Source organism: Salvia hispanica, chromosome 6, assembly GCF_023119035.1.
Source record: "Salvia hispanica cultivar TCC Black 2014 chromosome 6, UniMelb_Shisp_WGS_1.0, whole genome shotgun sequence".
In the NCBI taxonomy this organism is placed as follows: Eukaryota; Viridiplantae; Streptophyta; class Magnoliopsida; order Lamiales; family Lamiaceae; genus Salvia; species Salvia hispanica.
The window spans coordinates 32,359,081-32,372,264 of NC_062970.1; the positions used below are offsets into that span (position 1 = coordinate 32,359,081).

General features: G+C 37.3%; 3 protein-coding genes across 8 annotated transcripts; 2 read left to right on the forward strand and 1 right to left on the reverse strand.

Moving 5' to 3' along the window:
- The first annotated feature begins 309 nt into the window (after positions 1 to 309).
- Positions 310 to 4,765, forward strand: LOC125193418 (ribosome-binding ATPase YchF). Of its 2 annotated transcripts, none has more exons than XM_048091206.1 (11): positions 310 to 628; positions 924 to 1,112; positions 1,222 to 1,275; positions 1,584 to 1,694; positions 2,410 to 2,472; positions 2,565 to 2,819; positions 2,947 to 3,093; positions 3,176 to 3,203; positions 3,482 to 3,558; positions 3,933 to 3,992; positions 4,478 to 4,765. In XM_048091206.1, exons 1-11 carry the CDS (start codon positions 401 to 403, stop codon positions 4,544 to 4,546), a joined length of 1,281 nt encoding a protein of 426 aa, XP_047947163.1. In that variant the 5' UTR covers positions 310 to 400; the 3' UTR covers positions 4,547 to 4,765. The 2 variants fall into 2 exon arrangements, with proteins under 2 accessions (XP_047947163.1, XP_047947164.1); XM_048091207.1 differs by having other exon boundaries at positions 311 to 628; positions 3,482 to 3,552.
- Positions 4,766 to 4,785: 20 nt separating this feature from the next.
- LOC125193417 (scarecrow-like protein 13) lies at positions 4,786 to 7,831 on the reverse strand. Of its 3 annotated transcripts, none has more exons than XM_048091205.1 (3): positions 7,677 to 7,831; positions 6,538 to 6,712; positions 4,786 to 6,481 (listed from the first exon to the last, which is right to left on the reverse strand). In XM_048091205.1, the coding sequence occupies exon 3, from the start codon at positions 6,440 to 6,442 to the stop codon at positions 4,982 to 4,984; it is 1,461 nt and encodes a 486-aa protein (XP_047947162.1). In that variant the 5' UTR covers positions 6,443 to 6,481; positions 6,538 to 6,712; positions 7,677 to 7,831; the 3' UTR covers positions 4,786 to 4,981. The 3 variants fall into 3 exon arrangements, with proteins under 3 accessions (XP_047947162.1, XP_047947161.1, XP_047947159.1); XM_048091204.1 differs by having other exon boundaries at positions 4,786 to 6,294; positions 6,391 to 6,712; XM_048091202.1 differs by having other exon boundaries at positions 4,786 to 6,712.
- Positions 7,832 to 10,301: 2,470 nt separating this feature from the next.
- On the forward strand, positions 10,302 to 13,128 carry LOC125193877 (OBERON-like protein). Of its 3 annotated transcripts, none has more exons than XM_048091810.1 (3): positions 10,302 to 10,432; positions 10,760 to 11,891; positions 12,348 to 13,128. In XM_048091810.1, the coding sequence occupies exons 2-3, from the start codon at positions 10,760 to 10,762 to the stop codon at positions 12,968 to 12,970; spliced, it is 1,755 nt and encodes a 584-aa protein (XP_047947767.1). In that variant the 5' UTR covers positions 10,302 to 10,432; the 3' UTR covers positions 12,971 to 13,128. The 3 variants fall into 3 exon arrangements, with proteins under 3 accessions (XP_047947767.1, XP_047947768.1, XP_047947766.1); XM_048091811.1 differs by having other exon boundaries at positions 10,308 to 10,427; XM_048091809.1 differs by having other exon boundaries at positions 10,312 to 10,491.
- Positions 13,129 to 13,184: the final 56 nt, after the last annotated feature.

Below are 13,184 nucleotides of genomic sequence, written 5' to 3' on the forward strand. Positions count from 1 at the left end.
TGGTTGTCCCATTAAAAATGAAACGTTTCCTAAAATGGAAACAACTCTATCTCTACTTTTTCATCTCTCTTACTTTACTCTCTCTTCATTAACTCACAAAACAACACTACATAAAATCCCGTACCGATTTCCAAATGTTGCATTTTAAGTGGGACGGAGGGAGTACTACATAAATAAATAAGTGGCGGTAGTAGGAGATGTTAGGTGATGCTTATTAAAAAGAAAATACTCCAGAAGCAAGAAAATACCCATTTTAACTCTCAGTTGTACCTTGAAAAAATTGTTAATTTTAGAAATTTTTATCAAGAAAACAGAAAAAAAAAAAACACAAATACACACACTAATTCCATAGCTCACCACAAAACCTCGACCTTCAGTTGACACAATCTCTTCATCAATAATGTCGAGATTAATTTTGAGCCCTCATTTGATTCCTTCAGTATCATCAGCATCATTATCTGTTGCTCACAAATTTCCCCTCCTTTTCCAATGCCCCAATCTATCCAAACCCCCTCAGTCGATGCTCTTATTCAACCGCCGCTTCTCTGCCGCCAAGATAAGCATGAGCCTCAGAGCCGGCATTGTTGGTCTCCCCAACGTCGGCAAGTCCACTCTCTTCAACGCTGTTGTATGCACCTTTCTCAATTATTCAACTCATTTTCTTTTCCGTCGAGCAACTTTTTGTCAATATTTCCATTTCAATTGGTGTTTGCACATGTTTAATCTGAATATTACTGTAAATCCCTCTGGTTCGGGTGCTCGTTAGTTCAAAGTTATTTCGCCGCACTTCTCAGCTTCCGTTATTTTACATTTTGAATTTTAGTGAAAATTCGCGTTTTGGTTTCGGATTATGCTTTGAAATAAATTTGGATGCGCTTTGTAGCTGTACAGTGATTATATGATTTGAATGACATTGTTTGTAGGTTGAAAATGGAAAGGCTCAGGCTGCAAATTTTCCTTTTTGTACAATAGAACCGAATGTAGGGATTGTTGCTGTCCCGGATCAACGCCTCAATGTACTTTCAGAGCTCAGCAAATCACAGCGAGGAGTTCCAGCATCTATAGAGTTTGTCGATATAGCTGGTCTCGTAAAGGGAGCTAGTCAAGGGGAGGTGAAGCATTTTAATCTGATAGTGGAGTAGTATATACCTTATGATTAGCAATAGTTGAGGATTCTAATTTTCTTGTTTTGTGGTTTTGTTTATGATTTTTTGGTTGCAGGGTTTGGGTAATAAGTTCTTATCACATATTCGTGAAGTGGATTCTATACTCCAAGTATGTAGCTTTACATTGAATTTGAGTATCTTCATTGATCATTAAATCTTCTTAGTAGGTGTATTGTTGGAGTTGCTTACATAAAACTTATATTATGCTTTCCTTGGATTATTGGAAGCCTTTGTTGGTTTCATGTACATTTGTTGTTATATTTTGGGTTGCTTTGTTGATGAAAGGGGAGGGGAAAGCTCAAAGTGGTTCTTGTTTCATGATGAACCAACCATATATCTCAAGATGATAGCAATAGCTCATGAGTATATTACTATTAATTTATTTATATTAGTTTCAAATTTTGCATAATATTATAGGTGGTGCGTTGTTTTGATGATAACGACATTGTTCATGTGAACGGAAAAGTTGATCCAAAATCTGATATCGACGTCATCAATTTAGAGTTGGTATTTTCAGATATAGATCAGGTATGCTATACTTTCCTGCAATTCCATTTTTATTTCATCATGTAGTATAAGACATTTAAAATATAGTCCATGCCTAGATTATAGTACGCAATCTCATTATTTTCAAACAAATTAAATATGACTACCAAATTGTACAACATCAATCTACTTCCCTGCTACTTTCATATCTCGACCAATTCGAAAAAGTACTAATATCCATTAGTTGGAGCTACCAAGAAGTAGATAGAGCTTAAACATGACTACCATACTTAAGATACATAACTTAAAGAGTAAAAGTAAAGAGTAACTTAACTGATTGGTGGCTTTTTTTAGATCGAATACATTAGTCTTCTCTCTCTTTTATACTGACATTCTGCAGCAACTCAGCGAGAATTCGAGGAGCTATATATATATTTCTGTTCAACAAAATATGATCTACCTGATAACCCATCTAAATCCCGACTCAACTGACTCATCTAAGGCCCATGCAAAAGCCTTTTGAAGAAAGTACTAAGTAAATAAAATAGCAACTAATAACCAATAACTGAACAATAAAACACACTAAACAGGCCGCTATGCCACTTCTTGTGCCGACTGCCGAGAAATCGAGAATACACCTTCTATCCTGTTCTAATCACTTTAAGATCACCCAGCGGCATTGGCAATATCTGAGAGCTTAGCATTCACTCCTGTTTGAAAAGTGTAACATGAATTTGTGCCTTGGGCAAGAGTACAGGTCGAGAAAAGATTGGATAAGCTCAAGAAAGGAAAAGCCAAAGATACACAGTCCAGAGTGAAGGTTAGCTCTTCATGCTCTTCTTAACTATTACAATTAGCTCATAAGTGGTATGCAAGCAAAAAGTCCTGAATATTTTCTTAATTTGCTTGCAGGAGGAAGCAGAGAAGTCTGCTCTGGAAAAAATCGAGCCGGCACTCATGGATGGAAAACCAGCACGATCAGTTTCTTTGACAGATTTTGAAAAGGATGCCGTGAGGCATCTCTGTTTACTTACTATGAAACCTGTTATATATGTGGCAAATGTGGCAGAATCTGATCTAGCTGATCCTGGAAATAATTCTCATGTTAAAGAAGTCATGAACCTTGCTTCTGACTTACAATCTGGACTAATAACTGTCTCAGCACAGGTAAGATGTTTCTGTGTATCAGAACGTATTAATAGATAATTTGTTAAAAAGACATCTCACCCATACAGAAACAGATTTCATGGAACCTTTCTTCCAGATAATTAAGTTTATGTTTCTCAAACTTCAGGTTGAGGCAGAGCTTAGTGAATTGGTACCAGAAGAAAGAATTGAATACTTGGCATCTCTTGGAGTTAAAGAAAGCGGGCTGGGCAATCTGATAAGGGCAACATACAGCCTTCTTGGACTGCGCACTTATTTCACTTCTGGCGAGAAGGTGAAACAAAACTGAATATTTCTTTGAGCAATAAATGTATTCTTACTTTGGTGCTAAAATTCTGTTTTATTTTTAAATATAGGAAACAAAAGCTTGGACCATACGAGCAGGTTGTTCCTATTTCTCTTTCTGTCAGCTGTTATTTACATTTCATGGAGACGGACCATAAATATAGTCATTGCTATACTGTAGCAGCCTGAATAGAAACTTTGGTTGAGAATTTGAAAGATTGCTTATGGAAACAATCCTTGAAATTGTGTTTTCTGCCCTAATGATGTTGGCCAAATCTGGGGTATTAGTTATATGGTCTTCTGGGTGGAGATATGTAAGGTACATGGATGCTGATTCTATGCATGTAAAATTCCTAATTAATTCTCAGTATATGCAGGAATGACTGCACCAAAAGCAGCTGGCGTTATTCATTCTGACTTTGAGAGAGGCTTTATTAGAGCAGAAACGGTAATAGTTAAGTATACAAACACTATAGCCTTCTATAGCAGGGCCACAATTGTTTATATTTTTCACAAATAACTGTAATGGTGATAAAATTAGGTAATCCAGCATATTCTTAATAAGGATTCATTTCATATACTCTACTTTATGCTGCAATTATTTTTTGATATCATGACATCACCTAGAATCTAGTAACTGTGTTCTTTAAATCTGTGGATATTGTAAAAAAATTTATTTAAAAGTAGACCATGATTGCTCGATTGAATTGATGAGCATTCTAGTTTTCTAAGTAATGCAATGTACAAGGAAATCTATCATTGTAGAAGGAATGCACGGTGCATCATCTCTAATTGTATTTAAGCTTTTGAAATCAATTGGTTTATTAGGTTGCCTATGATGATTTTGTTGCTGCTGGTTCATTTTCGGCTGCAAGGGAGAAGGGTCTGGTAAGTCGATGCTCCGTTCTTAGCTCTTATTCCTATGGCTACTGTACTAATTTAATAGGCTTATATCTTGTCTGTTCTCAGTGTATCGTCAAATTCTCCCATCCCAACCCCAAGCCCTATTGAAACATAAAATACAATACACTCCAAATATACTAAGCAGTTTTAGCTGGAAAACAACCTATGTCTATATGAAGGGGATTTCTAATATTTCATAATTGTGCTTATAGTTCCTATAGTTGAATCGTTTTCTTTCCCGTGTACTGATTTTGGAGATACTTATGATCAAGTGGAAGGTTAAACTTCTCATTTGTTGGATGTCTTGATATTTTGTGCACTTTGCATGATTGTGAAAAAGGATCTAAATATGCTCGTTACACACACACCTTTTTACTTTTAAAGATAATATTGTTGTGCAATTTCAGTTATTGCTTTACTTTTCCAAATTCACATGTTGATTATACATTTAATTTGTGAATATCATGCAGTTGAGATCTGAGGGTAAAGATTATGTGGTGCAAGAAGGGGATGTGATGCTATTTAGGTTTAACGTCTGATAGGAAATGAAAGATTGATTGGAGTTGGTCAGCATGCGGAATGAGGAAATCTTGCATCAAGACTTTATTCCTTCCTATTTTTAGCCGCGGCATATTTTTGCTTCTTCTGATATACTGCCATCATTCTTTTACTAAATCTTACATGTACCACACTTACATTTCACATGATAATATTTACTGATTTTATTTATTATACTAATAAAAAAAGGTGCTATACTATTTTCGGCTCCGGCTGCATATAATTTAAACCTGTTGAGGATCCACATGTATTTGCACAAGGAAGTATGATCCATGAAAGATGTCACGTGGAGACGAGTGTATTTAGGAAATACACAACAATGAAAGTGATTACATAAATAAGAAAACTTTGATATGAAAATGATTCATACAGAGTAGCATACTTGGACGAACATATCCATCCTCTCCTCTCTGCTTTCATCTCCAAGCAGAAAATGATACAAGAGCTTTGTTTTTCCATCTAATACAAACAGCACCATCAGCCTCTGCAAGTGCGTAATTGGGGCTATATTCTTTCAACATATTCCTTACACCACTTGTAACACTCGGACTGAGTCCAATTTGCGAGAATCCAGCCATTCTTAGTCTCGACCTCCATTTGCCAAACACCTCGTGCCTTTCCATCCTCTCGTTCCCCTCGCAAGCTATTATGCTCACCACATCCTTCGCCACACAATGCTCCTCTGCATTAATCCTCTGCATCTCATCTCTTGCCAACCCTGCTGCATCTATGCACTCGAACATCGCTGCGTAGTACTCCAGAGTTTCGCGAAATCGTTTCGAGAAAGTAGCAGTGTTGGTGTTCGATTCCTGCTCAACAAGGGTCATAACCTTGGGAGACAAGCTCTTCACCAGTCTAAGGAGGCGGTCTCGGTGATTGCTAGTGCTCACGCTCTCGTCAGGTATGTGATGCAGTACATAAGGGAAGTTTACAGCTAGCGCTTCCCCATGCTGCATATTAAGATTCTCTAGTTTTACATCAGACCCTGATGTTCCTGCTCCATGGAATTCGAAAGGTACTCCACACGACAATGCTAATTGGGATAGTCTCTGACCAACTACCTCCAGCCCTCCACCTCGAGCATGAGCTGATTCAGAATCATCTACACCTGTGATGCGAACATATGGTGGACCATCAGGCTGACGAGAGACAGCTTGAATGAAAGACAACCATTGACTGCCCTGTGCAATCTGAAAATCAATTATGTGAATTCTTTTTTCATTTTCCATGGCTTCCCCAATGACAGCACCAGCAGCCATATAAGCAAATTTGTAGAATGGGCAGATTTGAGCAATCAACTGCATGTGAGACATCAAGTCGGGACCTGATGGTTCATCGCACTTCAACTTTTTGCAGATTAAGCTTCCAGACGAGAGCAATCTTGCCCTGAGCGCTTCCAAGATGTACGCACCTAATCTCTGTAAAGGATCACCTGATACCGAAACCCTTTCCTGTATTATGTCCATCAAAGTTTCTGCAGCTGATGCTGCAATCCTTCTTTCAGAGAAAGGGATGATATCAGCTTCAGATACTACTTCAGCACAGGCTATGAGCAGGTGTTTCAGGTCCATGTCTGGGGCCATCTCTACGATTCTATGGTACCTAGTGGAGCAGTAAGGCTGCACTGATTCATCAGTTAAGGATCCATTATAGTCACTACCACATTCAGGTCCGAGTAACTCATTGCTCAACAGCCATAGCGAATGAGCCAAATTGCTCTCATCATTGGCTTCAAAAGAACCATTCAGAGATGAGCTATTCTCCGATGAGTGATGGACGTCTGATGCATAAGAATGAGAAAGTTGTGGAGAGAAGGGACTCTTACTGGAAGAGACGCTCACAGCTGTAGGTGAACTGAAGACAGCATAACCAGTCATTGGTGTTGATTCCAGTGTGTAGAATGGTTCAGCACAAGCCTGAAAAGAAAGTTCAGTATCTTGGTTTTTACTAGGCACAAGGTGAGAGTTGATACTTGAAGCTTCCTTGGATGCCTTCTGCATCACTAAACTATTTCTTCCAAAATTTGACTAGAAGCCTTCTTCTGAGATCAGCCTCACAAATGGCAGCAAGGTTCACAAACAACAAGAAGGGTTGTAGATCTACGAGCAATTGCAACTATATCATAAGAAACAAAGACGAACCCAAACCTGCCATTCAAAAGAACAAAGGGTCAATGCATTTAAAGTTTTCAACAATAGAAAGTCTTAGTTCCAAAATAAGCTAAGAGAGCCTTACATACCCTCTCCCGGAGGTGGGTTAACAAATAAGTAAAAGCACGAGACATCAAATGCATGCAACTTTGCACACATATTTTCCATCAAATACAGCAAACCGAATGAATTGATAGGTATGTTATCCAACTCATAGAGTCATCTCTGCCAATCCAAACAAGGAACAGAGAAAAGGTTGCAACTTTAATAAACAACTCATGCTTCCATGAACAGAAAGAATGAAACTCCTACAGAGTTCTCGAGTTTGACGTTTTTACTATTGAGTTCATTTTATGCTTGATAGCTTGTGAGTTGTGATAAATATCCGCTATGAAAGAAATACTAATAAGGAATGCTCATAATGATACTGAATGCATTCATTACTCTTAGGGGTTTTTGATACATGAGTGAGTATTATATCTTCATCACCAGGATATCCCTAATCCACACACCTTTCAATTGGATATGAATTATAAAAATTCCCAAAGTTTCGACCATCTTAGTAAACAGCAGATAGCCTTTGTTATTTTCATATATTTAGCGCTAATTACCATGAATTCGCTAATTACTTCCTTATCATGAGCTAATCAAATCGAATAATCTATGTATCTCTAAACGTGTATTTATTTACAAAAAGCTGAAATATCTCAACGGAAAGGCAGAATAAATTCCTCCACCAATACAAAATTTCAACACCTCACCAACAAGTAGAATCAGTTCTAAGATGCTGAAAATTAAAATACACAGCACGAATAAAATCAAAACACTTGCACAAACAAAATCACCTTCAACCTAGCCTCTGGAAAATCATACTCCTTTAGATTACAAACTATGAACGGCATAACTGGAAAAGAAGAAACAAAAACGTAATCAGAGATGAGATTGCGAAGCAAGAACATACCTCGGAAAAGAATTGTGGAATTCTCTTGTTGATTTGTGATTGGAATGAGTAGTTTTTATTGTGTTGCAGGTGAAACTAAGCGAAACCGTACACAGAGGAAAGCGCGTGTTGTTTCTTGTTTTCTACTACTACTAGTTAAGAGCGACAAGTTTCAACGTAAAGTGTGAACTAGAAATCTAGTAATGGTGTGTAAATTGGGTTAGGAAGTCCTAATCAGTAGTACACCACTTCATTTTTAAATTAAACTAAACACAAGATGTGAAAACTGTATATTTTAATGTACTCCGTAATTTTTCATTTTTACTATGTTGAATAGAAAATATATGCCATAATTAAAAACTTTGAGTTCATGCAACAACTCGATTATTCAATTTACAAATTAAAGATAAACGTGGTCGATTACTGAAAAATATTAGTATTTCATCCCTCCATTAAAAAATTTAATAGAAAATATTTGAGATGACACGAATTTGAAAAGTAAGACCCAAAGAGAAAAAAAGTTTCTTTAAATATAATTAATTTATTTTTAAGTGATATTTTAAAATGATAAATGTAGTCTATTTATAAGGGACGAGGGGAGTATTTTTTTAACTTTCTGACTAACTACTTCGTCGCAACTAAGTTGAGTTAAAACTTTTGGATACGGAGATTAAGAAATTGTGTTCAGAAGTAGGAAATAGGAATGAAATAGGAAAGATAATGTTACAGACGTACTCCGTAACTAGTCTGTTTGCTATCATCTTGAGAAGAACGAGCGACTACCGGTGGCTTGGGAGGCTCGACGGCGGCGTCCGTCGGTGGCTGGCGCGGGGTTGTCCCGTCGGCAACATAGGTTTAACAATAATAACTTACGAAACAAGAGAAGTTTGGGCAAAATATTTCATTAATTAAACGTCATCAACGAAATAGCTCTTTCTATAATGCTAAGGACCCTATGATTGGTTCGACCTAACCTATTTATTCGGGAAATAACCAACAAAGAAAATCCGAACGGGGCATAGTTTTGGCCCGCCACTTGCAATCAAAATAAAGAACTTAACAAAAAGAAAAACAAAAAAAAAGTAAAAATAACCAAAAAACAGTGCAGCCCTTCGTCGCCCTTATTTGGCGATGTAATCTTGATACCGGTCCGGTGCCTTGATGTACTTGCGTGGCCTTAGTTTCCTTCCCAGCGTTTTATTGTCGACTTTAAGCTCATTTGGAGTCTCTCCCACATCAGTCTCGGTCTCTTCCTCCTCCTCACTACTCACCTTGTTGTTTCCTGAGCTTGCATTATCGTCTCTCATTCTTGCGGTGTCCCCTGGTGATGCCGGTGTACTCGTAACAGATAAATAGAGAGTATAGCAGGTGAGAGAATAAATTAAGACTGATTGAATGTTTTATTTTTTGTCGAAAAAGAAAATGGCTTAATTTAGTTAGACATCTCCAAAAAATACGACTCAACTTAATTGTGACCGGACAAATATTAAATTTGATTATACAACTCAGCTGGTTTAAAAATCAACACTTGTGTTTTTACTACTATGCATTAATTAAACCATCGATGCGCATGGAATTATGAAAGGAAAATATTGTCGTTTGAAGTTATTAAAAATAGAGAGAACATCTTTTTTGGTCCACGAACTTTGTCAAAGTATTATTTTAGGTCCGTGAACTTTGAAAATATCATTTGAGGTCCATCAACTATGAGTTAATATCATTTGAAGTACTTTTTTACTATTTTCAAGTTTTTCTGGACGAAAATACCCTCAATACCTTAAAGAGTATATATTTTTAATAAACTTATCATATACTCATATTTTTTATAAATATCTTTACAATATATTTTTGACGAATTTTCTAAATATAATTTGACCTTCAATATTATCACTTAGTTTTGTGACATGCAAGTCAAATTGCTTCTTCAATTCTTTATATTAAAGAATTTTAAAATTGAATAAATAACTTTTCTTTAATAATAAAAAATTGAATAAGGATCTTTTCTTGCATGTCACAAAATTAAGTGATAATATTGAAGGTCAAATTATATTTAGAAAATTTATCAAAAATATATAGTAAAGATATTTATAAAAAATATGAGTATATGATAAGTTTATTAAAAATATATACTCTCTAAGGTATTGAGGGTATTTTCGTCCAGAAAAACTTAAAAATAGTAAAAAAGTACTTCAAATGATATTAACTCATAATTGATGGACCTCAAATGATATTTTCAAAGTTTACGGACTTAAAATAATACTTTGACAAAGTTCGTGGACCAAAAAAGATGTTCCCTCTTAAAAATATTGTTAAAAATTACTCCGTATGTAAGAAAACCATAATATATATTCTTTATTCTGTCAGTTAAAAATAACTACTATATCATGTATTGGCAGAAGTTGTTAACGTTGCCAATATAATGAACATTATGTCATGAATTTAATTTGATTAAACAAAAAATAATTACTAAGTAGGAATAATATTAACTACTGTAATTACTCCATAAAATTTGTTTTGTGAGTTGCATCCGAGAAGAAAGAATCTGACAGCGTATAAAAGTCAAACACGAAGAAACAGTAAAAGCTGCAATGGTGGGTCCTACCATAAGCGAGCTACTGTTAAAGTTAAAGTAAAGAGGTCGATTTTATTGAACATCCATCGAATATCGTCGGGTCAAAGAGGAAAGAAACCCAGGAGACTTTATTTCTCCGCTGGTGGCCTAGGGTTTCTAAATCCAACCAAAAGGGGGCAATTATTCAGCTCAATTGCAAGGTTAGGTGCGTGGTGTAAATTCATCTGCTCTAGATCTCGCTGCTCATCTCTTTGGCTGTGTTAGGTTCGTATTTTATTCTCGGCTCTGTAATCATGGTAGTATTAGTGTATATTTGTGAAATTAAATTGTTTCTATTTCTTGTTTTGAAGCATGGATCACTGATTTTATAGCTTAGTCTGAAGAATCCTTAAATTCCCTGCAAATTTTACTGTTTTTTCACTTGTTAATGCCGACCTTACAAATTTTGTGTGGTAGTTTTTAGAGTGAGAGAGCATATGCTAGTTTTGAATAAAGAAAAACGTTGTTAAGTCTAATTTATGCTTTGCTCCAGATGGGGACGCCGTCTGGATCTCATTTCAACAATCAATCCTCAATGTTGCCTCCTCGTCAGCAACCTCGCCCTGGTGGTGGGGGGCTGCAGACCTCCCTGTCCTTGGTTTCAGCAGATGCGTGTGGATCTCCTAATCTTGAGCGTGGCTCGAATTCTGATCAGGTGCACGAATCTCCTTCGGAGAGTGCCAGTTCACGAGAAACCTGGCCCACAGCTGATGCTTTGGTTGCAAAAAAAATGGAGAAGGAGAAAGAGAATGGATTTGCTGAGCACTCTGTTGTCCGTAACTTTTCGAGCTCTGATAAGATGTCTCTTCGAGATGTGGCACGCGAGAGGGTGGACATTGTAGCAGAGAAGATGCAAAACCTCCCGGACAAGTATCTTGACAAGTTTAAAAACGAGCTCCGTACTTTTCTTGAAGGCTTGGGCGGTTCTCAGCAAAGAGAGGAGTTTCTGTTTCTTCAGAAGCTGGTCCAAAGTAGGGGTGATTTGACAGAGCAAACTCTGGTCATGGCACACAGAGTTCAACTAGAGATTCTTGTTTCTATAAAGACTGGTATTCAGGCATTTTTGCATCCAAGTGTTAGCCTCTCCCAGGCTTCTCTTATTGACATTTTCCTGTACAAAAGGTGCAGAAACATTGCATGTGGAAGTGCATTGCCAGCAGAGGACTGCATGTGTGAGTTGTGCTCAAAGAGAAATGGTTTCTGCAACCTCTGTATGTGTACCATCTGCAACAAGTTCGATTTCGAGGTTAACACATGCCGCTGGATAGGGTGTGATTCATGCTCTCATTGGACTCACACGGACTGTGCTATTCGGAATGGGCTTATTGGAATGGGACCTTGTGTTACTAACGGTTCAAGCTCTGCAGAGATGCTTTTAAGGTGCCGAGCTTGCAATAGGACATCTGAGCTAGTAGGGTGGGTAAAAGATGTCTTCCTGCACTGTGCACCTAGCTGGGATAGGGATGCACTAATAAGAGAACTTGACTTTGTAAGTAGAATTTTCCGTGGGAGTGAAGATTCAAGAGGCAGGAAGCTGTTCTGGAAGTGCGAGGAGCTTATGGAGAAATTAAAAACTGGGGTTGCTGAAACTGTGGCTTGTAAAGTAATCTTAATGTTGTTTCAAGGTAAGGTTCTTCTGATGTTATTTTTACTGGATATTCATCTGTGTGCCATTGAGCAATATGTCTCCACACACTGACAGTATGTATGAATTCTTTGAAGATTCATGTGTGTTTTGTTTTCACAATTTTACTCTTGGCATATTATGTGGACAAATTGCTAAACTGACATTCTGGTTTTAACACTGTAAATTTTGTTTATCTTCTGGTAGTTTTCTGCTTTACTTCTTCAGGGATTTGGATATTCCTCTTTCTGTTTATGATGTTAACATGTAAAGGACAGTCAGTTATGTACTTACCTAGCTCGTTTTTCTGCTTTCAGCGTCAAAGGCTCTTGGAGCCTGTTCTATGTTTAATCGTTTTTGAGGAATTAGAACTTTCCGACCTAAAATGACAGTATTTCGCATGTTTCCTGTACATGTCTTTCTTCTTCCATGAATTCTAAATGTGTTTTGTTTTCAGAACTTGAGGCAGACCCTTCAAAGAACCAAGAGAATGAAGATGGCAGGATGATATCGCCACAGGAGGCATTCAATAGGATAGCTGATGTGGTACAAGAAGCTGTTAAAAAGATGGAAATTGTTGCTGAGGAGAAGATGCGGATGGTCAAAAAGGCCCGCTTGGCTGTAGAAGCTTGTGAGCAAGAGCTGAAGGACAAAGCGCGTGAAGTTTCTGCTCTGAAGACAGAGCGGCAGAGGAAAAAGATTCAAATTGATGAGCTTGAAAGTATTGTAAGGCTTAAACAGGCTGAGGCAGACATGTTTGAGCTGAAGGCCAATGAGGCTCGCCGTGAAGCTGAGAGGCTGCAAAGAATCGCACTTGCCAAGACTGAGAAGTCAGAAGAGGATTACGCTAGTAGATATCTCAAGCAAAGATTGCACGAGGCTGAAGCTGAGAAGCAGTATTTGTTTGAAAAGATCAAGCTTCAGGAGAGCTTGAGACCAACACAAAGCAGTGCTGGAACAAGTGAGCCTCCCCATGCAATGTACAACAAAATCCAGGACCTGCTGAAGAACATGTACAGCACCTCATCCAAGGGAGATGCCCAATCGAGTGACTTCCACTCTCTTGGCGCCATTCCTTGAATCTATATGTCTGTAAATTACATCCTTTAAATTAAACGTGACATGGTATGTATGGTTACTGTTTCAAATCTTCAGTGTACGCTGCTGAACCCTTTCTACTGATATTAGAAGTGTCAACTTTTGATGGAGAAAATGTATAATTCTATTACTATTTGTTATATCAACTTGTTACCATATCAAGGTTAGTTTGCTAATGTTCATTCTTCTTGAAAAT